This window comes from Neolamprologus brichardi, chromosome 4 (genome assembly GCF_056152115.1).
Source record: "Neolamprologus brichardi isolate AB-2024 chromosome 4, ASM5615211v1, whole genome shotgun sequence".
Taxonomy (NCBI): Eukaryota; Metazoa; Chordata; class Actinopteri; order Cichliformes; family Cichlidae; genus Neolamprologus; species Neolamprologus brichardi.
In genome coordinates, this window is record NC_142107.1 from 6,027,343 (window position 1) to 6,052,778 (window position 25,436).

The 25,436-nt window shown below is 41.6% G+C and overlaps 2 protein-coding genes across 3 annotated transcripts in view; both read right to left on the reverse strand.

Annotated features, from left to right (window-relative positions):
- Positions 1 to 2,101, reverse strand: part of grin2aa (glutamate receptor, ionotropic, N-methyl D-aspartate 2A, a) — a 168,874-nt gene extending 166,773 nt beyond the window's left edge. Inside the window, exon 1 of the mRNA XM_087839679.1 lies at positions 1,880 to 2,101. The gene's annotated coding sequence lies outside the window, so the exon portion shown is untranslated. The remainder of the gene's footprint in view (positions 1 to 1,879) is intronic.
- Positions 2,102 to 16,521: 14,420 nt separating this feature from the next.
- Positions 16,522 to 25,436, reverse strand: part of cacna1ha (calcium voltage-gated channel subunit alpha1 Ha) — a 126,009-nt gene continuing 117,094 nt past the window's right edge. For both annotated transcript variants that reach the window (XM_087839681.1, XM_087839680.1), the window contains exons 36-38: positions 24,446 to 24,611; positions 22,030 to 22,187; positions 16,522 to 21,932 (exon numbers count right to left, since the gene is read on the reverse strand). In XM_087839681.1, the coding sequence (XP_087695807.1) occupies positions 20,541 to 21,932; positions 22,030 to 22,187; positions 24,446 to 24,611 (1,716 nt within the window). In that variant the 3' untranslated portion in view covers positions 16,522 to 20,540. The remainder of the gene's footprint in view (positions 21,933 to 22,029; positions 22,188 to 24,445; positions 24,612 to 25,436) is intronic.

The window sequence follows — 25,436 nt, forward strand, 5'->3', positions numbered from 1 at the left end:
GCAAACAACTTCACAGTGAGCGGAAAACATGCTCAAAGCTCGGATAAAAACACAGGTTGGTTCAGGATAAAACCCCTGTTGAGCATACATTATTAAAGCAGTTTTCTTTCCTTCAGTTGAGTCCCAGAGACTTGGAGAATCAGTGCTAAGGTACATTTAAGCTGTTGGCAGCACGTTACAGTTTTTCCACCCATCTGTACATTCCCTCGCGCAGGAATAAAAATAACACCAATTTTTGTAGCATGACCTCCAATTTATTATCGACGATACCACATCTTTGAAGTGTACTAGTTTATACACTCGTGACTGCCTCATCAGATAATCAACTTTATTCTCTTTCAGAATTGATTTGACACATAAATGGAGATCCAATAGCCTACATCTGACAAGTGACCTGTTCGTAATTTACAGTTATTTGCTGAGGGCGATACACAATGTAGACTTTGTCAGTCCAATGGACAGTAGAATATATAAGAACACATGGATAACCAGAGTTTCTGTTTAGTTTAATTAAATTTTAAATTTAATTCACTTTCAATATTTTCTTTTTTTAACACAGTAAGGGATGTTCAACATTGTACGGAGCCCCGCAAGGGACATGGGAGAAAAAAAAAATTAAGACGGACTTTTGCGAGATCTCGCAAAAACTAACACGGGATCTCGCAAAAGTTTTGCGAGATCTCGCAAAACAAACTTGGGATCTCGCAAAAGTTTTAACATTGCATTTCTAAAAAAAAAAGAAAAAAAAGAAACTAATTATTTGAAGGAATTATTTTGACCGGGGTCAATATTATTACCCCCCTGAAAAATTGACCTTTATATTGAGCCATAGCACAAACCACTGCTGTGAAATGATGGGCTTTGCCTCTGTAATGCTCAGTGCTTGTAAAATCAAGTTAAAACTGTGGGTTATGTTTCAGTTTACACACAGTATAAAAACTTCAGCAAGGGTTTGAGCTGTCACTCGAGAAAGCATCATGCCAAAAACAAAAGAACCAGTTTAGACCTGTTGATGCTCACAGAGAAGTAGATGGATATACAAAGATATCACAGTGCCGAAAACTAGAGTGAGAAGTATCATCAAGAAATTCAAAGAGAGCCATGCAACACCGAACATGCCTGGCAGAAGTAAGAAGCAAAAAATTTCAAAGACTCTGCAAAGAAGAACTGCTGAGACATTAATGAATGACTTAGACAAGTCAGGAATTTTGGTCTTAAAGAAGTCAGTAGAACCATTCACAGGAATGGACTGTAGGGTTGTGGACCAAGAAAAACTCTACTTCTGCAAAAGAGACGCCTTAAAGCCAAACTGAAGTATTCTAAGAACATACTGGAGAAAGATTATGCATGCTGGAAGCACATGCTTTGGTCAGACCAGACAAAACTATAACTTTTTGTCCACAGAGATGCTGCTTATGTTTGGAGAAAGAAGGGACAGACATACAACTCAAAAAACCCTGTCCCCACAATGAAACATGGTGGCTGGCATACAGTGTTGGGAAGGTTACTTTTAAAATGTATTCTATTACAGATTACAGAATACATGCCCCAAAATGTATTCTGTAACATATTCCGTTACGTTACTCAATGAGAGTAACGTATTCTGAATACTTTGGATTACTTAATATATTATCATGCTGTTTACAACTACGTGAATGTACTATTGCTGTGATTTATTACTGTTACTGAAGGTCCGCGGCTCCGAACCGTAGTAAAGGGACCTCTGGCTAATACGGTGGGTTCTGTGTCGGCTCGTAGCCAAAAAATAGCTTTACTTTGTTGTCTGGGTCAACTTTGCTTGCGAGAGACAGAGAGAGGGAACTTATTGTTTTTGGAGGAAAATAGGAACACAGCGTACAGTCGAGTCTTAATAGCTTACTTACAACTGGGCTCGTCAGGCACTCTTCTTGGCTGCAGTGGTTATTATTATATTTACATGCTTCCAGCTCCCGTTTTTGCTCGATGACAGCTTGTACTTTTCCTTTTTCTCCCTCCCTCGCTCACAGACACATAACGTGTATGGCAGTCCATTATCCCTGCAGCACGGACTACACTGCCTATGATGCTACATTCTTTAGAGCTATACCGGTAGCATTCTGCCTATTAGCTTAGCACAACAACAACAAAAAGGCCTCTCTCACCCAGGAAACACGCAGAGAGAGTCAACCTGTAACCATGGCAACCGTAACGCTGCCGCCTGGAACAACAGAACGTAGCTGTCAAACAAAATCCAAACAGTCCTGACCCGCCACAATATGAAACAGGGAATTACCGCTGTGTAATCCATTTATTTCAACAAAGTAACTGTATTCTAAATACCACCTTTTTAAATGGTAACTGTAACGGAATACAGTTACTCATATTTTGTATTTTAAATACGTAACGGCGGTACATGTATTCCGTTACTCCCCAACACTGCTGGCATATTATGCTGTGGGGATGCTTCAGTGCATCTGGAACTGGGAATTTCGTCAGGAATCATGGTCAACACAATGATGACCCAAAACACACTTCTACTTCCAGAAGCTGTTGTTGACCGCCATGATGGAATCCTATTAAAATCTGTGGGGTGAACTGAAGGTCTGTGCCAGACGAGCATCAAATCTGGAGGCGCTTGAGAGATTCATCAAAGAAGAAGGAGCTGGGATCATTCACGAGATGTGTCTGCAGGCTATTATCCAGTAAAAAACAAACAAAAAAACAAAAAAACACAACTGACTATTCACATAAAATAACAATTTTGATTCTGGGGGTTATGAAATAATCTTATTTACGTGTGCAAAGTAAAATAATGTAATTGTCTAAAATAAAACCAGGATTTTTGGCTACGCTGTGTTAAAAGAAACAAAAAACCGCTGCTTGCTCTGGTTAGCAGAAGTTGGGGGGAAAAAGTTTTCAATCTGATCTTCAGAAAAAGATTAGCTTCTAAATAAAGTTATAAAATCACAAGTTAGATTTTGATCTACAAATAAAAGAGCAGGAACATTACAAAAAAACTGACGTGTACGGCAATAACAAAAGAAGCCCTGAAAACTCAGTTAAGCCCTTCATAGGTGGAACCGGACATGCTGATGTTTTATGCCTTACGTGAAGCTGCTTTACCAGTTTGACTGTGTAACACTCTGCTGCAAGCTGCTCCTGTGCCAGTCAGTAACCATGGTCCACTGAAGCCAGAAGCACAATGTCAGATGGCACCCCGATGCCTTCACATTGGATCACATCCAGACAGTCTGGCTGCACCTTCTTGTACTTGAATATAACAGTCAGGAATCAGAGGCAGGAACATCCTGATTGGAGTCCAGAAGTAAGGTTAGCTAAATGCCAAAAATGCTAATTTAGCTTTCATAATTTCCGCAGCAGAGCCCTCAGGACTGCACGCGCAATATTGTAACAAGCTTTTGGAGAAAATTCACAAAACACGAGACTGACAAATCTCCATGCATCCATTATTTATCAAAATGACGCTCTATCTTAGGATAGCTCAAAAGATTGTTTTTTTTGTGAAGGTCCCTGTACCGTTGGTGGCAGAAAGTGTTGCATATATACATATTCTGTTGCGAGGGCTTAGTGGCTGTTGCGAGGGCTTTCTGATGTCGGACTGGGAATTTTAGAAGCTGTTTAATAATTTCTGTGACATACAGAAAGCAGCAATCTGGCATTGACCACCTCATTCACGCCTGGATTCTAGATGCTATTAACATAATGTTTGATTTTTAAACTATCCTTTACTTTTTAGTGCTAATGATCAAAAATCATCAACTGAGAAGGTTTAGCGTCTACTTTTAGAGGCAAATGAAGAATGTTGGATGATCTGGAAGTGTACTGTGTGTGGGACTGAAGGTGTCTGACTGTGACTGTGTTTGAGTGTCTATGTGTGCGATGGCTCGGGGATACCAGTGGTGGCAGACATGCTGCGCTGCCGTGTGTGTGGGAGGGTGTCTGTGTGTGTGGGAGGGTGTCTGTGTGACATGCTGAGGGAGGGAGAGGAGGGGTGTTACCAGGTCACCAAACAGCTGTCTGGGAGACAGAATGGCCTCAAGGGGTGTACAACACACACGTGCATGCGCGCACACACACGGACGGTAACGCAACCACAAATATGAGGCAGACATACTGGGAAACAGACGTTACAGGATCTCGCTCTCCCCATACACACAAACACACACACACACACGCCACTGCAACATAACATACTGTATGGAGATCAATTAGTTTCCCTTATGGTTCTTGATCTTTTTATTGAGAATATAATTCAGTGCTTCCACTGGTTTTCTAGATGCAGCGGCCCGATAATAAAAATCAATTTCTCATTTCTCATTTCTCTGTATCTCCCGTTTTCTCTCTCGCTCTCTCTCTCTCTCACACACACACAGACACACACACACACACACACACACACACAGACACACACACACACACACACACACACACATCTATACAATTATAGCACACATATATTACACGAATGCACAGACACACAAATGTGAACACCCAAGGTGCACATGTGTTTGTCCTAAATGAAATGATTGTCGCTGCTGTACTTTTCTCACCTGTCGTGTTTTTGTTTACTCGATCGACTTTACCTGTTCCTTCCACTAGCGCTGCAATACTGCAACTTTTGGTATTGATCTGATACCAAGTAAATACAGAGCCACTATTGCAGATACCCAGGTCACAGTGCTTTCAGCTAATAAAGGCACTTGGATGGGTCACGAGTTAAGAGATTAAACATCATCAATTTGCCAAATCTGAACACAGTTTTATGACCACTGAATCACCATGAGTTTTGCTTTCCAGAATAATCAGTTAAGACAGAGGTTCCCAAAGTGTGGGGCCCGCCCCCTAGGGGGTGCGCAGAGTCATTACAGGGGGGACGAGGTATGAAAAAAAAAAAAAGAAGAAAGCTTGGACACTGCTAGCATAATTGACAGGTTTTTGACGGGGCTCCCACACATATTTGGCAAAGCAGGAGATGAAGCATCGCCAAATATGTTTCCAAACCAACTTCCTTCCAAGCCAAAGATTAGAAAATATGAAGGAGCATATCTTCCCTTTGGCTTCACCTGCACAAGTGCCAAGGTAGGTCTCCCCTGCAGAATCAGTTTTCCTTGTCGGGAGCACACGCTGGGCTCTCCAAATCAGGGAAAAACAGTATCCCACATTCTTGATTTTTAGTTCACAAACACTTCTTGTAATGACTAACTACTCCTGACCTTTTGGAAATGTTAGCTCTTTATACAGAAAAGGTAGAGTGGGATACAAATAACATCAGGCTGATCCTGCTGTAATTTGTTCAAATCACGGACAAACAGGATCCCACAGTTGTTTATGTTTTTAAAACCATTTTGCACAGAGGCATTTTTTGAAAAACGTATTGATAGCAATGTTGAATATTATTACACAGGAAAAAAAACAACTACACGTAAAATAATCACACTGTGACGCCTCTGCCTTTCTAAATAGATTTCCTCCTAAAGCATAAATCCATACATCCCAGAAGTTAAATATGCAATACAGTTTCAAAGGTGCTGCAGACAAATCCATGTGTGTGTGAGAGAGAGAGAGAGAGCGAGAGAGCAACAGAGAAAAAGCACTGTACACTAGTTTAGTATTTGGGAAGAGACCAAAAAGACTTGGGGCTACTGGGGTACATTATTATGATATCTTTACCACAGTGTTTATGAAGTCTTTATGCTTTATACAATGTGTTTAGAAAATCCCAGATTATGTCAATCTGCTCTTAAATCCTGTTAAACTCAGAAAGTGGCACTGCTAAATGTAGCACATATACAACCTGTCAGTGTTGCAAGAAATATTGTTCCTGCCTTGGACAAATCCATCCATTCGTCCATCCATCCAGTTTCTTAACCACTTATCCAGCAGGGTCACAAGGGGGCGGGTGCCCATCCTAGCTGTCACTATGCAAGAGGCGGGGTATGTGCCAGTCAGTTACAGGACCAACATGAAATGACAGACAACCACGGGCACTCTCATCTCTGCGGCCAATGCCAATTTAAAATGACCAATTAAACTGTGGGAGGAAACGGAAGCAGGCACAGAAAAACACAGAGGAAAAAAGGAGCATGCACACCAGAGAATAATAGTGAGCAACACAAATGACCAGAATTCATAAGAAGACAGGGAAATTATAGAATAAAGGGGGAAAAAACTTTTGTGAAACAGTTATTACAATGTAAGAAAGACAGAAACAGAAAACTTTACCTTCTGATTGGAGCAAAGAGTTTTTTTTCTCTTCTTTTTTTTAATCTAACAACAGATGCGTGTTCATTATTCTCCCATTCCATTCATTTGATTCTCTTTGGAAAAACCTATTCCACTCATAAAGAAACAAAAACTCGTCTTATAAATAAATGATAGCACGACATTAAAATAAAAGAAATAAAAAAAATGCAGATGGTCGACACGACTTTCACATTTTGAAACGTTAAATTAACCTAATGTCCTCCTGGAATGATATCCACACTTTAGAAATGAACTTCTAAAAATTGAGTTTGAAAACTATAATTTGCAGCCACTTGAAGTTCATTTGAAATCTCATTGTCACGCACTTACTGGAGTGAAACTTCTGTTATTCTTATTTTGTGTGGCATTCGGTAATACGAGGCATCAGGTATTCAGCGGCATCAGCCTACACCATTTCCTCAGCATTTCCTGACAAAGTATCTTTAAGCCTCATTAGCTACCAATGGGATAAGGTGATGAGATTAGAAATTATTCCACTTTCCTGAGCAGCATGACTTCATCCTTAATTGTTACCTTTCCACTGGTTGCATCTCGAAATACCACACATCTTGCCTCTTTTCTTTCGCCCCAGTATTCTCTGATCTCTGAACATGTGGAGCTCATAGAGCCTCTCTTTGGCACCAAGGCCAAAGTTTTGTTGTATTTTTACCTCACTGCAATGGAATTTCTTGCCATTGGACCATTAAAGCATTACGCTACTATAATATGAACTACAGTAGGTTTAGTTTATGTGTAGCTCTCAGCCTTATTAAGAAAAGATTCTAATATTAACAGCCTTTATGGAAATGCAGGAGAGGCCAGGTTTTCCTCATGCAAAAATAATATTTATGCAGGATATGCAGATGAAAATTTAAAAACAGATACATTTATATAATAAAAAAAAGAGATAAGCACAATGCTTACAGCATGGAGAGCCATGCATTAAGCTTATCTTTTCAGATGGGGTACGTATCCTATATAACTGTTATAACATTTGATGTTCCTTTCAGATAAAGGGTCTTTTACTCTCAGCAACCTCTAGATGTCTTACAGACAAAATGATATCATCAGGCCAAAGCTGTCTTATCACTTTATACAGGAGGGGCTCTATGTATAATCAAATTTAGAAATCCGCACTCTTAAAGTCTTACCAGACTAATCATACTAATCAACCATCAACTAATCATCAAGATTTCAAATCAACCTGAGATACTAATCTGGTCATCTGGAAGAGTGGGGCCAGTTTCATTTCAGCTCAGTATGAGAGGTAAAAAGAAAGTTAATCCGCTGCTGTGCTCTGCTCTCTGTTTCACCATGTTTGCTTCAGTAGACAGACGCTTCACAGGCGTTGATGCCCAATTGCTTTATTTGTAATGACAGTTTTAGTTTTCAGGTTTTTCACTGCTATGCTCTAGGCACTACGGACTTTTTGTTATGTGTAATGATGAACAAGCGACAACGGCCTTTTTGTGTTTCGGAGCAGTCCTGGGAGTAAAGAGAGGTCTTCCTCTCCTTAAGAAAACACAAACTTTGGAGTTGTTGTCTCCCTCTGTGAAGCAAGACAACCAAGTGAGTGGGACTCACAGATACCGAGGGAGAGTCAGGCGAGGCAGGGATTTGCATATTCATAGAGCTGCATAAACTAAATGAGGCAAAGTTGTAGAAGTACATGTAAGCACTTTTAGGGCTTAAAAGTGACCTATGAATCATTGAAGCATAAAAAAGCACCTAACTCAAGGGATGAACTAGTGTTGCATCTACATATAACAGACATCTTAGCAAAGAAGCTATTTTAAATTGCATCTCTAGGCATTTTGTTACTAGCATAAATAAAAACAGTTTGACAGACATAAAATAGGATTTTTTTCATTGACAGGGGGATTCCCAAAGAGCTGTTAGCTGAAAATGTGATAAATCTTAGCATGATGTGCAGTGTGTGCTTAATAAATTTGAGGATACTGGACACATGGGGGACAAGTGGCAGTCATAAAAAAGCATCTGTGGCTGTCAAGAATGTCATGGTACTGGGTCTGTGACCCAGTGTTTTTTAATGGTGTAGTTATATTCTTCGATTATTGTTATTCGTGAGTTTTGGTTCCGCTTGTTATATATTTAGTCCTAGGATTTTGGTTTTATTTTTGTCTTTCTCAGGTTCTTTGTCGTGTCATGTCTCGTCTCCTTGTTTCCTCTGTCTGCTTCCTGTTTTATTTTGGTAATCCCACTTCTGTGTGCAGTGTATCTGGTTTTGCTTCCCCTTGTCTTGTTAGCTCTGATTCCTCCCAGCTGTGTTTCCCTCCTGTCTCCCATTCCCCGATTGCTCCAGTGTGTATTTAAGCCCTGTGTTTTCCTTGCTCTGTGTTGCGTCGTACCTCCTTATGTGTATAAGTCTCTTTGTGTTCCATGTTTCTAGTTTCACAATGTTCTTTTCCTATTTTTCATGTTGAGGATTTTAGTTTGTTTTTGTGCTTATGTTTTAGTTATTTTTCCCAGCAATAAAGCTGCCGCCTTGAGTTCACCTTTTGTGTCTGAGTCCTGCATTTGGGTCCACCTCCTGCCTGACACAGCCTCACATGACCTAGAAGCTTTTTTAAGGGAAGGGAAATAAGGAGCAGAGTTTGAATTATGCCAGATTTTTCTGCACTGTGAATCTGTAGCAACGGGTCTGATGAGGAGACGAATCCAAAGTTGAAAATTTTAGTTTAAATCTTTTTAATTATGCAAGGCGGACATCAGAAGAGAGGTACAACAGCGAGCGTCTGCAGCCATCTGTAAAACACGGTGAGGCTCTGTCACGGTTTGGGTCTGCATTTCAGTCAGTGGTGCTGTCCAATTTAAAATTATGCACACAGAAAAGTAGGTTCAGGTTTTGTTTTTAACTATTCCTGAAGACTATTTAAAGAAAGCTCACCTAATACAGTTCAGGTTGTGCTGAAGAAAAAAAATGTTGTCATATCAAACATTAATGTTTGAGCTTATTAGAAATGTACAAACTGTTTTGCCTCATATACGGCCTTACTGTATATTATGCCTTATTTCCATCTATGTTTGCACATGTTTCAATATGCACTTCTTCCCATTTTCCTAGGTTCAAGGTTCAAGGTTCTTTATTTGTCACATGCATAGTTATACAAGTATAACACACAGTGAAATGTAGCTAGTACAATGAGGTGTAGCTCAAGACTTTTGTGCATTATATATCCAGTATACTGATAATAATAAATGAAGTACATAAATGCTGACCGCGTAATGATGAACACGAACCAGACCACAGAGAATGAGGAAAATATTACTCACCCCTAGGCAAACTGTGAGTGTAATCAACGAGGTGTTTTAACATTTCTAAAATACTGGACCCACGCAGATGAAAAAAAGACATAATCATTCAATCATGATCATGATGAAACAATTGCAGTGACCATAACCATGATTTCCCAGAGGAGCATTAAGCCAAGTGTTCTTCTGGTAAGTGGCTTCTTGTTTCTCTGTCTTTTAATGTTTAATGTTACTCTGAAATTGATCATGTGGGTCTGTGGGAATTCACTATATCTGAATCTTGGCAGCGAGCTGGGATTAAATATAGACAGGTCCATATATTCTTGGATGCAACTTTCATTTTAAGTTTTGTACCAAAGTGTATTCGAGTCACAGTTGTTTTATATGGGATTAGAGGGACGACTTTCACTTTTTCATTTAAGGCACTGAACAAAATATATTACATTAGCCCTTGAAGAATTACAACTATTTTTGTACACAGTCATGTATTTTAAAATAATGTGATAAATAATGAAAAGCCCAGGACGGAGCCTGTAAAACCCAGTGCATTGGTGTGATGTTTGATGCATGGTGCTGAGTCATATGTGTTTCGGAGAATGGGACAAAAGACAGAAACAGCCACATGAACCCTGAAAAAAATTTACTTTTTGCTCAGTTCTCTGGATGGCACAGCACAGAAGGACAATGACCCAAACTGGAAAGCAGGTTTATTATTTTTACCTGGGTGAGCAATTCACCAGATCTCAAACCCAATGGGACTGAAGACCGGAACACATCTTCAGGAAAAGCCCTGGAAAAGAGTAGCCAGGTGGGAAGCACAGTCTTTTGGGATAGGATGTTAAGTCAGGACTCAAGATAGCCACTGCCTGCAAAGTATTCTTGACAAATTGATATCTTATTCATGTTTATATATCCAGTTTCCTTCGAATACTGAGGCTGGAAATTTCCCTGCTGTTTCTCTTCACATCAAAGCTGATAATATTCATCATTCAACTATAAATTAAATATATTTTGATAAATGGTCAAATGAACTTATATTTTCAGTTCGTAACAATAGAGAGGTCTAAAATGTCTGATTTAAAGTATCAGCACTTGTTGGACTAGAAATGATCTTCCTCAGAGCCGCACAATGATTTTCTGATTAAGGTTATTTATTCGATGATTATCATGCCTTCTAATTAAAAGCACAAGGGTCTTATAGAAATGTTCAATTGAGACTATTGTTGGGCTCAATTCAGTTTTATCTATATAGTGCCAATTCACAACAATAGTCAACTCAAGGCACTTTACATTTTAGGGTAAAGAAATACCCTCCAATAATAGAAAGAAGCCCCGGCAATCAGAACGAAGAGACACGGGACAAAGGACACACAATAGAGCTGGAGTCTAACTGATTTAATTTCTAATGATTAAATACAATAGTGGTGGGTAATGAGGGAAACGGAGAAGGAAGAGGGAGGTCCTTTTTGATCAGGTGGAGAGCAGCTAAAAACAAATAAATAAATAAAATAAATAGCGGTCATGGCCAAGCAGTACAAAAGTCAAGAGTAGCAGATAACATTTATTTATAATAATAAAAACTAAAACCAAAACCAAGCTAAAAGTCCCACACGTATATAAAATGTATGACACGTGCAACAGTCTTGAAATAGATGTTCTAGCACCAGCTATCACAGAAATCCCCCGTTTTCATTGGTTGTATATCACTGAGAAAGGCCTTACTCCATACAACTCCTCCACCATATCCAACACCAGTTCTTCAGACACTTCCAGGGCCAATCTCCTTGGTATCTGTCTGGCTTCTCCAGCCTGCTGCTCTGCTGAAGCTCTGCGGTCTTCATGCTTGTGCCACTTCTGTGCATGCTCTGCGACTCCTCTGCTGACCGCCTGGGCTCTGTGACTTCTGTTGACCTACCTCTCATTTTTTTATGCAGTGTGCTTTGATTATGACGTGGGTAGGGGAGTACAAAAAAAAACCCTTAAAATAAAATAATTAAATAACATACAAACCATGTTTATAAAAACAAACCAATAAAAGACATAATAAAACATTAAAACTGCTTCTACTCAGTACCAGGTGTATAAACAGAGTGAAAAGAGATGAGTGAACAAGAAATGCTCAGTGTATCATGTGTGCCCCTGTCTCCAATATGACATACATTGTAACGCACGCGCATACACGCGTTCTTAATCCATAGGGTTAATAATGTCGGCCTTCCCTTGTGATTATGGACATTTCTGAGCGTTCTTCCAGAAGCACATTTGTGAGGTCAGACGCTGATGTTGGATGATCCTGATTCGTAGTCAATGCGCTAACTCATCGCAGACTGTGTTCTATCAGGCTGAGATCAAGAGTCTGGGCAGGCCAGTCAGGTTCTTCCACAGCAAACCCACTCATCCATGTCATTATGGAACTTGCTTTTTGCACTGGTATTTACATAAAGTTTCACAGGAACTAAGGAGCAAAGCCTTGACAGACAGCCCCACACCATAATCCCCACTCCACCAAACTTTACACTTGGCACAATGCAGTTACACAAGTGCCATTCCCCTGGCAATAGCCAAATCCAGACTTGTCCATCCAGACAATGAAGCATGATTTGTAGCTCCAGAGAACACGTCTCTAGAGTCCGGTGGTGGCGTGCTTTACAAAACTGCATCCGATGCTTTGAATTGTGCTTGATGATGTAAAGCTTGGATGCAGCTGCTCGGCCATAGAAACCCATTCCATGAAGCTCTTTACACACTGGTCTTCAGCTAATCTGACATGAAGTTTGTTAGTATGTAACACTTGACGCAGAAAGTCGCTGGCCTCTGTGCGTTCTGTGCTTCAGTGTATGCTGACCTTTTTACGTGACCTACCACTTTGTGGCTGAATTACTGTCATCTCCAATCGCTTCCACTTTGTTGTAATACCACTAATAGCTGACCATGGAATATTTAGTAGTGAAGAAATTTAATGACTGGACCTATGACAGTACCACGCTGAGCTGAAGCTCATCGATCTCCTGAGAGTGATCCATCCTTTAATAAATGTTTGTAGAAGCAGTCTGCACACATATTGTAGGTGCTTCACTTTATACACCTGGGGCCACAGAAGTGATTGGAACACCTGAATTCAATGATTTGGATGGGTGAGTGAATACTTTTGGCAATATATTGTATTACTGAAGGAGTTGTTATTACTTCGTTACACCACAGAAGGGTGTAAAAGGGTCCCCTAAAACGAGCAGGTCTAGTAGGGGTAAACAGCCCAGCCCACTCACTGTAATGCAGTCCACCTAGCAAAAGTCTAGAGGCTGTGTAGAAACATGTATATCTGCATGTAAGCAGGTACAAAACAGTAAAAAAAAAATGACCCTGGCATATAGTGTATTTATTGGTAGCTGTGTTTATTTGCCATGGAGCTAAGTGTCAGCAGCTAAAGCTAGCATGTAGAGACCTCATGGTACTTTGCACGTGTACCTCACTGTAATCACAGTGATATCTGTGTGTGTGTGTGTGTGTGTGTGTGTGTGTGTGTGTGTGTGTGTGTGTGTGTGTACATGTATATTACCCTCATTCAACCCACCCGCAACACCCACCAGCAACATCAGCAAGTTTCTTACTGCAACTGGATTTAAATCCAGCTGATCTAACTGCTTCCCTGGATGCCACATTTCTTTTGTGCATATATTACTCGTGTCTCAACAGACAGAAGTTGTCATCTCACCACCTGACAAATCTGCTTCACACTGAAAATAAGCAGGTGCTGAAGGAAGGAACTTTTTGAAGAGTGGTACAACCAAGCCTCTTTTGCTGAACAACCAAATGTAGATATCCAATTAAAAGCAGATAGCGGATGTTTCATGGTGCTGTGAAGATAGAAACCTGCCTGGCTGACAGCAGACTAGTGCCAGGTGACTGACTTGTTTGAAGAGCAGGTAAGTGCAGGGACATATGGAGACAGATGCGAGAGTATCTGCAAGGCTGCCTTTTAAAACATGCTTCAAAGAGACCATAAGCCAGAAGGAGAGATGCGTCTTTAAATGGTCGCAGGCAAAGGGAGTCTTTGAATGCAGCTTAAACTGGCTAATTTCAATCGTGGAGATGCAGAGCTGCATCCAAACCCAGAATCTGTCTGTTAACACATCAAAAGGCAGAGCTGGCTGAAACGAACAAAAAAAAGCCCAGAGCTGATTTTATTAGAAACAGGCAATAAATTAAAATTGAGTCTTTCAGAGCTACATAAAGGTTTACATAAATATTCAAAATAAATATAACTGGCACTCTAAAAGACAAGCTGTTAGCAGGCGCTGCTGTTTGCGTCTTAGAAGGCGGGGCGGGAGGCTTTTGATTTTCTTTTTTCCTGTGAATCTGTCATCCTGACCTTTACTTCTTACAAAAACATATTACACACAAACACACACACACGTAAAGACACATACACACACTGTAATATGTGCACACACTCTTGCAGCTTTAGAGGTTATCCTCACATTTTCCCACTGACAGCTCATGTTCAGCAGCACCATCTAGTGGTGTCTCGAAGGTTTACAAAGGGAAAATGTTGCAGCAAAACTATGTGAGAGGAATGGTTAATTATATCAGGCTGTCAAATCTCTTCAGAATCAGAGCATTTGAACTCAAAGACATCAAAATGTTGACAGATTGGATACATTTTCCTGCAGTTTTTGGTCTCGGTAATGCTCTCTTAGTCAAGAAACACTCCTTTAATATTTTTATCAAAAGCAAAGGGGGGCAAATAGTGTCCAAAATAATCAACATCAGTTCAACAATTTAAGTTGAACATTTAATCTGCAAGTATTTTATCGGCTCCTTGCCATTTCCGTCGGCTCTCTTCAAGCGCTTCCAAAAACTTCCAGAAAGCTTGGTGTCAGATGAATGTGGGAGAAAGCGCATTAAGGTCAGCACTCCTTGGTCATATTTAAATGAGATCTTGCAAAGTTTGGAGGTGAGATTGGGCTCATTAGTCTGCAGCATTATGCACAAAGATCAGCATGTCTTGGAAGAATGGATTGCTGTTTCCCTTTTGATCAGATTGCAGTGTTTCGGGTGCAGATGTCCAACTCCACAGACGGAGAAGCACACTTTACTATTCCGACCCTGTCTCATTGTAGTCCTGATAGATTGTCTGCACACTATCATTTGTTCTTCTGTTCGTCTCCTAATAAGGACAGCTGCAAACCCTCTGCTAGTGCCATGCATCATAAACTAGGATTCACTGGTACTTATGGACTTGTTAAGTCAGAAGAAGACCGATCCCTGAAGGCCCCATCTTGTAACTCACAGGATTCAAATAATCCGATGCCAGGGTCCCGAGACACCCCCACAGGTCTTGTGGCCGTGCTCCGAAGGATGAGAGCTGCACTGCCAACAAGTTATTAGGGAGGCGGTTTTAATGTTTTGGTTCATCCTTGTCTGAAAAGCCTCCGATTCCTCATTTTACAATCAAACAGTGCCATCTAGTGGTTGTGATACTTTGTTACAGAGCATCATGGACGGTAGAACTTAGAATATGTCACTCAAGTTAAGTAAGGTTTTAATCACAGTCTGTGAAACAGTAATAGATTGTACTTTCTGCACAGCAACCACACTGTGGTGTGTAACAACAGGATCAATATGTGTTTATTAAAAGATTTGCCTCTGCTGGCTGCCAGTGCTCAAGTAGAGGTCAAGTTTCTTCCTGCAGAGGGAAAAATAATAGAGTAAAGGAGTGTGTCCATAAAAGAATTATTGAGTATTAAAAGAACCTTAAAAAGAGCAACAACGGGGAAAAAGCATGCATTGTCTTGAAACACTGTTTCATTGGTGTTAGCCTGGCAGCGTAAATTTGTACATTTGCAAATTTGCACATTTGTATAGGATTTGTTAAAGCAATAATAAGATGGAATAGCTTGTTTTTACACCAGTAGTCACTGGGTTAAAACTTTTGACCAAATAAGTGCACTGCTTTGGTTTTTCACCTTTATAATTATGTTCTGAAGCTGCTCTTTACACAAAAAAAGAATGTAAGTTGTCAAAAATTACAGAAAAGAAGGTTTTGCTGTGTGGAGCAAGTAGCTCAGCAGATCCAAGGAACAACATGTGTTGTGTTTTGCCACTGGTGGATTTTGCTGAACATCACTAAGTCACAGTCTTCACAAATGTGACCTTAATACTTAATATTTCCCTTCAAGATTCTTTAATTCTATATCTAACTCAACAGTTACCCTTTACAGTAGTGTGCAAAAGTCTTGAGCCATCCATATTTTTTAAAATATTTTGCTCTTGCTATTGTACCTCACTCTCTACCTCCTCTGTATGACCAAAAATGTCATTTTGGATTCACCTGACATCACTGTTGACTCTGATTTTCTGTCCAGTTCATATGCAGTTAGGCACAACTCCGCCTCTTCTCCCTGTTACCTTTCTTTACGAAAGACTAAAGATAAATTAAAAAAGAAAATTCCTCAGAAAAATGGTCAGGTACAAGGACTGGACTTAAAATGAGTGGAAAAGCAGCCAATGTCCAAAGAAAAACTTTGCAAGATCTCCAGAAAGGCAGAGAATTATAGTAGTCAAGACCACTTATAAAAAGAAAGAAAGAAAAAATATCTGTCTGCCTTGCAAGTCTGGCTCCTTATGATATGAGGGGAAGCTCAAGATGATTTCACAATACTGTATATTATCCATCCATCCAGAGATTAGATGAGAAATACTTTCTTTATCCCCTATTATATTAATATCTGGTAGATGCCTCTCACCTAAATAGATGTATTGTTTTGTAAAGGCTGATAGCCTCTTTTATGAAAGACTTCTTAATCCTTATCAACTTCAGAGAGCATCCCAGCTGTTATTGGGAAAGAAGCCTTGGAAAAATGCCACCTTAAAAAAAAGTAGGTGGCATGTTCTTGTTATTTGTATTATTTTAGGTTAAAGCTTTTCAAATCCCCACTCTAGCCACACACACGCACACACACACACACTGATAAATGTAACATGAGCTAAAACTTGTGTCTGGATTATTTATTGGTCCGGCTCTCATGCCCACACACATTTATTAAAGGGCAAATAAGCACAATGAACAGAAGAAAAAAAACCCAAACAAACAAAACTGTCAGGAATTTTTTAAAAATGCAGTTTTTTAATTGACAGGAAAACATCCTTCAGGACAATGGTTGGTCATCGCACATTAATTATCAACGATACAACAGAGTCCAACTGCGTGTCGAGCCTTTAAACACCATCCCTGTCCCCTCCCTTTTCCCCCGTTTGAGGAGTAATGGCAAGGGGGGCGGGGCTTATTATTGCAGACACATTGACTCTCCTCTGACAGACAGTACACATGCACCTCCTCCCCTTCTTGTAAGGCTTGAGGGGGGGTTTGGGGTGGGGGTGCTTGGGTCAGTCGCTGAAGGGTTGTAAGGGAAGGAAGGAAGGAAAGAGAAAACAAGGCTTCTGATTCATCAAAGTCAAGTTCTATCACAGTTTGAACCTTCTGCTGCTCTCTAGGTTCAGCCGTGTGAGGAGTGCGATCGCCTTCACCGGACCAGCTCGATATTAGTCAAGAAAATGAACCACTACGCTGATCAGTCCTTTACAGAGCATCAGGGCTGAGGCTACTCCTACATAAAATATACATCAGATAAATATTTTCACCATCACCAGTGTTCTACTATGTTTAGATTACCTGGAGGAGAAGTGGAAAAAAAAGTTCATGTCAACATTAAATAATGTTGGTTCTTAAGAAAACAGAACCAACCAGGTTTCCATTTCTCTATATAAAACTGTATAAAGAGGAGCTCTGTTCTCACACTGTAAATAACCACCCAGTACTGCATTGGACAATAAAGAATAGGGTCGTCTAATCAGTATTTTATCAGATACCAATTATTAAGAGCCCAGTGCAATTAGGTAGTCGATCTACAAATGGAAACATCTGAAAATGCAAATATCAAAATCTCTAAAACATCCAGATGATTCTTTCCCAAAAGTTATTTTTTTCTTCTTCTGCGTCTTCTTTTTAAACCAAAACATGCAATAGTCAAAACTGTTTCCTCAAAAACAGGATTTAAATACTCAGATCCAAAGATCTGCAAAATCGTAAGAACAATTATACAGTCACTCTACCGAACCGTGTCGATTAATACGGCGATACCGTTTAGAGAAGAGGGTTTTCTTCGGAGAACCTAAAAACTCCCGTTGCTGATGGTGTTGTGCAGGAAGAAGACAGGAAACGAGACGAAGCAGCGTGTTCAAGCACACAAAAATGATTATTTTTTTTAAAAAAGGATTTGAAGCAGGGGAATGACTAACTGTGGCCGTGTGCGACGTCATTCAGTGAGCTTTATGCTCCTGTGTGACAGAGCTCAACGAGGACTGGCACCAAAAGACCTATAGGAGCTTTACATTCTGCCTTTGCAAGATGGGAACATTTACTCAGGGATTGTTGGTGTGTGTGTGTGTGTGTCCCTTCCACCTGATTACACAGTTGCCAACTGTAGCTTTAAGGAGACCCTGTGTTCAACGGTGTCTAAAGGTGTTTAACACCAAACCTGTCTGTCTACACACGTGCTGCTCGGTAAAAGGGAAAGCCAAAGAGAATGTAGAAGGAGATTCATTAATTGATTTCATTCCTGGCTCCGTGTTCACAAAAGTTTTTGCAAACTTTCAAAGTAATTTATGCATCTGATGAATGTAAAAAAGAAAAAAAATCACCTTGTTTTTAATTATTTAGTACCCTTTAAGACAGACTGGGGGCAAATTTGCAGCAATTGTCTGATCAGCTGTTTCACAAATCTATCATAAATACTTGTTTGGTTGATTTTCTTTCCTTTTCATCTGCACAAACACGAAGAACAGAGCCTTACGTGTTTACAGATACGATATGGGAGCACTTTGGTTTTCACTCAGATTACTGAGGATTTGTGCATGTTGTGCGCTGACCCTCCCCCCCTCAAGAAATAAAAATATAATAAAGACACCCTCCAAGCCACCTGCCTTGGAAAAGGGTATCTGTACCAATGAAGCTTACAGGCATGCTCCAAGTGTGAGTGTGTGTATATGTGTGTGTGTGCCAAACCACACCGTGCACATAACAGAATCAATTACGTATTGTGCTCTGCCAGGACAGAAGGAAGAAAACGTTCAGCTCCTCGATGGAGCTCCTGGACGCATGGCCCTTATGACATGTGGCAAACCAGTGCGTCAGTAAACCGATGTGTCTGAAGTTGCGAGGTGCCGGTCAGTGAGGACAGAAACAAAAGCGGAATGACAAATGGCTTGTCGAGTCCTCGGCAGAGGTGCGGATCTCTCTTCTGTTTACAGTAACCCCATCAGTGGGTGGGCCTGAGCTTTTGGAGAAATCTACAGTACCTAACGTCGCTTCCAGCCACACCCACACCAGCACAGCCACACTCAGGGCACAAGTACTTATAGAAGCACGAACACCAGACAGAGAGAGAGAGCTATTCTCAATCGTCATATAAAAAAATGGGTTTATAGCACGTATTAGCAGTTCTACAGTATGAATACAAGAGTGTGGCTGTTTTTATGTAATGTGGATGATAACTATATTTTCCACAAGTATATATTATTATTGCACTCTGGCTACACATATTTAGTAAGTTAGTTAGTTTGGTTGTCTTTAGATGTACAGAAACACAGGTGTCGAAGCTGATCCAGCTTGAAAACAGCAGTAGAGGAGAGGCTCAGTGAAGCCATGATTCATTTCATTTGAATGAATCAAAACAAATAAAAAATCAATTTTTTTCCCTGCCCTGAAATTTCTGGATTTTAAACTCCCCGCAGGGATGTGGCCCATTTAATAACGGCCAAATTTGAATGTGGAGCTAGGGCGCGTGAACTAATCAGCACATCTTAGTCAAATATATACTCACATTGCTCTTTCTGTAAATGCTTCGCATCACTGAGCCCATACTCTTAAGACTGATACCTATTTAGACACCGGTTACATAGAAATCTGAGACAAAACTACAGAAACACATCACACACACACAAACACGCACGCTTCCCCCCCTTGTTCTCTTCGATCTCTTTTTCAAAATAGAAAAATAAAACCCGCTCTCCTTGGACCTCAGCTGGCAGGCTGAGAGGAGAGGGGCGCTCTCCTTCACGGCTTCCCTCGCTCTTTGAAAAGAGACATACATTCACAAGAGGACAACGGAGGAGAACAAACGAAACGAGCAAAGTTGAAATTCAAATTTTGTGTGCAAAAAACATTTTTAGATCTCTATAAAAATATGTGCATATGGATAGAGCTATTTTTACCTCACCAAATACAGTATTTTCCTTTATTTACACTGCACAGATACACAGAGAAACACACGCACTACAGCTCTGCCCTGCTCCTCCTCTCTGTCGTTTACAGGCGTAAGAACTACATGGCCGACTTCCACAACAACAGATTTGACAGTAATCGCACGTAAGAGAACTCAGACGCTCGCACACGCACACACGCACACATACAGAGTTCTGCTCTGATCAATGTGATCCGAGGAGCAGAGGAGGGGCAAGCAGAACTTCTGTAGAAAACCTGAAGTTGCATATCCCACAATTCCCCCCCTTACGCTCGCATTTCACAAACCTCTTCCCGTTAAAAGGTCAGAGGTTGTCAGCCAGACGCTGCTTCCTGATTGGCTCGCGCAGGTGAGGACAGTGTGTGAAAAAAAACTTTGGCTACGGAGTTAGGTGGCTTTAGTCCTGGTGTGTTATCTGCATTAGTCCCCGACACACCGTGTACAGTGAGCACTGTTTGCCTGATACAGCCTCCAGCTGTGGATCTGCTGTCCTTCAAGCTGGGTTCAAAATAAAACAAATGGATCCATTGTCTCTTATTCAAGTCTGTACCAGCTTCTCTCTGGAAAGAGTAATCAATGTCTGTTCATTATTCATCTTAACAAAAAAGACAACTGAAAAGAAACACCTCTTATTCCCATCTCTGCTGAGGTTAGCCGAGGCGCCGCTGCTCCAGCCTCAGAGATTTAAAACCAGATTCACCTCCAGAATCAAATGACTGGTGTTTATTGGGCGGTCCTCCGATTCTTTGCACTGAATCCTGCGCCGCTTCCCAGCCTGCCGTCGAAAGGGGAAGAGCAGGTGGCCGTGTCGCTGTCTGATATGCCAGCTGATAGGCCGCTCATGTATCTGGACTGCGGTTGGTCGAAGGTGAACTGAGGGAGGGGGATGTGCCCCGCAGCAGGGGAGACAGGGCGTGTCTGTGAGAAAGGCATAGCGCTTGGGACAAGAGGGGTGTGAGGCTGGATAAAGACGTTCGGGCTGATGGGGATGTGTGGGTGTGGAGGCGTGTAGGCGTGGGGAGGGGTGTGTGTCTGAGTGCGTGTTGGGGTAGACGGTCGCGAGTAAGCCAGCGCCCGAGTGGGCGAGTTTGCTCGCAGAGGAACGTGGACAGGCGTTAGCGATCTGTGCATTGGAGATTGCGTGTTTGTGTCTGATGACGCGTCTTGGCCGTTTGTATTTGACTGCATGTGTGGCGTCAAGTCGTAGGAGGGTGTCCTGCGTCTCAGCATCGTGCTGCAGTCAGATAATTGGGGGGGCGAGGCGGTTTGAGCGTGCTCCCTCTCTGAGGGTGGGTGAATGGATATACATGGAGGACTCATCTTCTTTTTTCTGTGGTTGCTCCTGACAGACTGCACCCTCATAGGACTGCCTTTCTCCAGCCGGTAGGCCTCCTCTGTGAAATGTTCGTTAGAGCTGGTTGTTCCAGCTTGCGGGAGGCAAACCTCGATAGAGTGACGCCGCTGGTCGTCGGCGTGTCCGGCATTCAGTGATGGCGGCTTGTCCAGGAAGCCCTGGTTGTCGATGCTGAAGCCTTTCCTGAAGTCCCGGTCCTTCAGTCCGGCTCCAAGCAGGCTCAGTGCGCTCCTCGACGAGGATGGTGGCAGCGGAGGAGGAGGAGGAGAAAAGGTGGAGGAGTAGGAGTCGAGGGCGGACGGCAAGGTGTATGGGGAGAGGGAGTGGCTGCGGCCCACTTTAACCCGGCTCTCCGTCCCACCTCCCTCCCCATCCCACCACCTGTGGCCGGCAGAGCTGGTGATGTGATAGACCTCTTCGTCGGCCGGGTCACAGAGGGAGATGGCGGAGGGCGGCCTTGGTCTCCGGAGGCTGGCAGGCCTCAAGGGGGCGCGGGGCGAGGGAGGTGGAGGGAGAAGCAGCGAAGGGGAGGACGGCGGCGGAGGAAGAGAAGAAGGGGAAGAAAGCAGAGGAGGAAGAGGAGAAGGACGATAGCAAGGAAAGGCGGAGGGGGAGGAGGGAGAAGCAGGCAGGGGTGATGACAAGGAGGAGGATGGATGAGGAGATAGCTGTGAAGGGGACAGGGGGGGCAGATGGACTGAGCTGGTCCTCTCCTGTTGCTCAAAACCCTGAGACTCCACAGAATCAACTTTAACCGCCACCTGCAACAGAAAAGCAGAACGCATGGGTATAAGAAGCTGCTGACTAAGAAATGTGTGTATGTGTGTGTGTGTATAAGCGTGAAACGGGGTCTCTCACCTGCCTATGCAGGGCCCGTGGTGAGGGGCTGGGTGTTGGCGGGGCGATGCGAGGAAGAGACAGGGATGGAGGTGACCAAGGGTGAACGGGGGAAATGTCCGGAACCTGGAGCAGAGAGTGGCTCTCACAGGGCTGGGAGTGGACCGACATCACTGAGACTGCAGGGAGACATGTGCAAAGCATATATGTCATCAAGTCAAACGTGATAGAACACGGCACACACACAAAAATGACAGAAACACATGCACTTCTGGAGAACACACGTGCACAGCTGGGCATAAAGAAACACATGTTATTTTCTGTTCTTTTTAAAGCATTATATTTCAAGAGTCATGGCCAAAGTATGACATCGCTAACATTTTATTATGATAGAACATTCGGATCTTACAAACAGCCATTCAAATAAAAGTTTAAGTGGAAGATGTGGTCATAAATAACAGCTTCAGATATGAAGCCTGGAGATGTTTTCTGGGCTGAAAATTTGCTTTTTAAAATGTGCTATCAAAATAAAGTGTTTCCTGGATGAAGAAAAAAATCATTAGTGCATACAGTAGGTTGTTACACTGTATGCTGAGCAGCAGCACCGAGCTGACTTTCCAGGGAAATAGTCGCAGAAGGCCAGCTTGCTGCATGTAAAATTCCACATTGGATCCTGGTTACAGTAACAGTTTCACTTGTCTCTACTGCGCCATGCCAAGGGAAATTAGGGTCTTGACAGAATATAGCGCTCTAATGTGTCAGGTGTCAAGTGCACAAGAGAGCACATCCATCAGATGTCCAATCTGTGTGGTGAAACTGTGTAGCCAGGCTCTCAGGTGATCTGCACACACAGGTTCAGTGAACTAGGAAAATTTCTGGAACCTGCAGCAGAGAGCATTAAGGCTCACCGAACCGGGGTGTGCAGATATAATAGAAATAAAACATTCAAATGTTAGTCAGAGCGTAAACGAGTTCATTTCAAGTAGATATTTTCAGTTCAAGCCGTAAAGTCACTTGATAAAACATTATTCTTAAAACACCACATCTTTGACAAAAGCTGGGATGCTGTGCAAAAGGTGAATAAGTACTTACCCCATTCCTGACTTCTTGCATATTTGTAACACTTATAAGATCAAACAGAAATACAAAGATAACTAGAGTAATAACAAAAGGCAGTTTTTAAATTATTTATTTTTATTTATTAAGGAATTAATTTGGCTCTGTGTGAAAAAGTAATTACACCCGAAACTTAATAACTGGTTTTGCCTTGGAAGTGACAGTTCTTCCAAGTTTCCACCATTTGTGGATTATGGATCTAAGCTAGCCTTAGAAATGTCTTTGTAGCTCTTTCCAGACTGACAGATGCCAATGACTGTTTCTCAGCTGTTTCTTTAGATCTTGAAATGATGTGCTGCTTTTTGAGATATTTTCACCTCCAAGTGATTTTTTGATTCAGTACACAGTAATCGGGCCTAAGTGTGGCTACTAAAATTAAATTCAGCTTTCCATAAAAAATGCAGTTAATCTGTCAATTCATGATTTAACAGAGGGGCAGTTACTTTGGCTCACAGGGCCATGTAGGTTTAGATAGAGTTCTTTCATTTAATACACAAAATATTCATATCTCTGTCTGTCTGAAACATTTCAGTGTGAAAATATGCAACAACAAAAAAAAGAAGACGACGAAATCAGGAAGCCGGAGTACACAGAGAGAACCCAAAAAGACAACTAAATGTCTCTGTTTTCATCTCTGATGCAATATCTGTGTGCTTTTGATTGCATATGAGGTTTATGAAAATGAAATCAAATCACTGACACAGCATCCCAGCATTTTTTTGTTTTTAACTAGACTATAACCAAAAGACAAAAGAGAAGTGATGACTGCATATTTTTAAACATATGCACTTTTCTGACTTTGCAGCTTGACTGTGAAGACAACGACCACTCTAGTTTAGTATTCGGCCATTTCACAGCTGAACAGATGAGCCTGTGTGAAAGTTGCGGGTATTCACGTGTATCGACTCATCCACTACAGTAAGTACCTTAGGACAGAGCTGGGCCTGTCCACAGCCTGGACACAACATGCCATTAGATTCTGACTGCAAATGAAACAGTTCTTGTTAGTGCTTAGAGATGTGTTCTGAGCATTGTTTCTTTGTGTTCTGACTTCTTTTTTAAACACACAGAAGGTGAAACTACAGGGAAAAAAAGATAACATTATGTAGGATAGGTATAAGGTTGACTCTATGTGAGATAAACATTACCCCGTCTTTTATTTTAACTAGTTTGAATTGGAACTTGTGAAGTTTAGTTAACAAATTTAGTAACTGTGTCTCTGTCTGTTTACCACACAGATTAAATAAAATGCCAAAACTTCACAATAATAAAGCGATGCTACTCTCACAATCAATATTTTAGTATTTAACATCTAGTTTACCTGAATGCTGGTGTTGGGGACTCAGGTCTACCTCGTCTAAAGGGTAGGGGGCGCTGGCGGGTCGCACCGGTCTAAACATATAACTGTCATTTGGCAGAGAATGCATCCTGGATACAGAGATCTTGGATGACAGCAGGTTCTGGTTGTTGTACTGCACCTCTTCCTCCTGCAGGGGGAGACAGAGACCACTCAGTGCTAAAACCAACAGCTGCAGTTTTTACAAAGAAAGAATAGAGCGCTGCGTGATTCTGATGACTGACGTCTGTGTTGCAGGTTGAGACAGGTAAAAATATGAATGCCATGTCTGTGGCATCTTTCTGGTGCAAGATAGTGTACGGACAACCACTGAAAATAACACACACACACACACACACACACACACACACACACACACACACACACACACACACACACACACACACACACAAATTCAAAGAACTGTCTCTTAAAGTTATCTTAAAGGTTAAAGGAGAGCATCGTTTGCCATCTTTTCATCAGGCTCTGACAAACATAGGCTGAATTACATGCCAGCTCTATACACAACCCAAAACATGTACTGTTCCATATTTGTTAAAAGACTGTAACCCAGCAGTAAGATGTAATAACAAAGTATATGTTTATACCTTGTTTTATTAGTAATATTGCATTTCCACCGATCAGGCATAACATTAGTACCCCCTCCCTATTATTGTGTAGTTTCCCCTGTTGCTGCCAAAACAGCCCTGACCCATCGAGGCATAGACGCCACTAGACTCCTGAAGGTGTGCTGAGGTGTTTGTAATCAGGATGTTAGCAGCAGATCATTGAAGTCCTCTAAGTTGTGAGGTGGGGCCTCCAGCAATCAGACTTGTTTGTCCATCGCATTCCACAGATGCTTGATTGGAGTGGGATCTGGGGAATTTGAAGGCCAAGTCCACACCTCAAACTTATTTTTGTGCTCTTCAAACCATTCCTGAACCATTGTTGCTTTTTGACAGGCCCAATTATCATG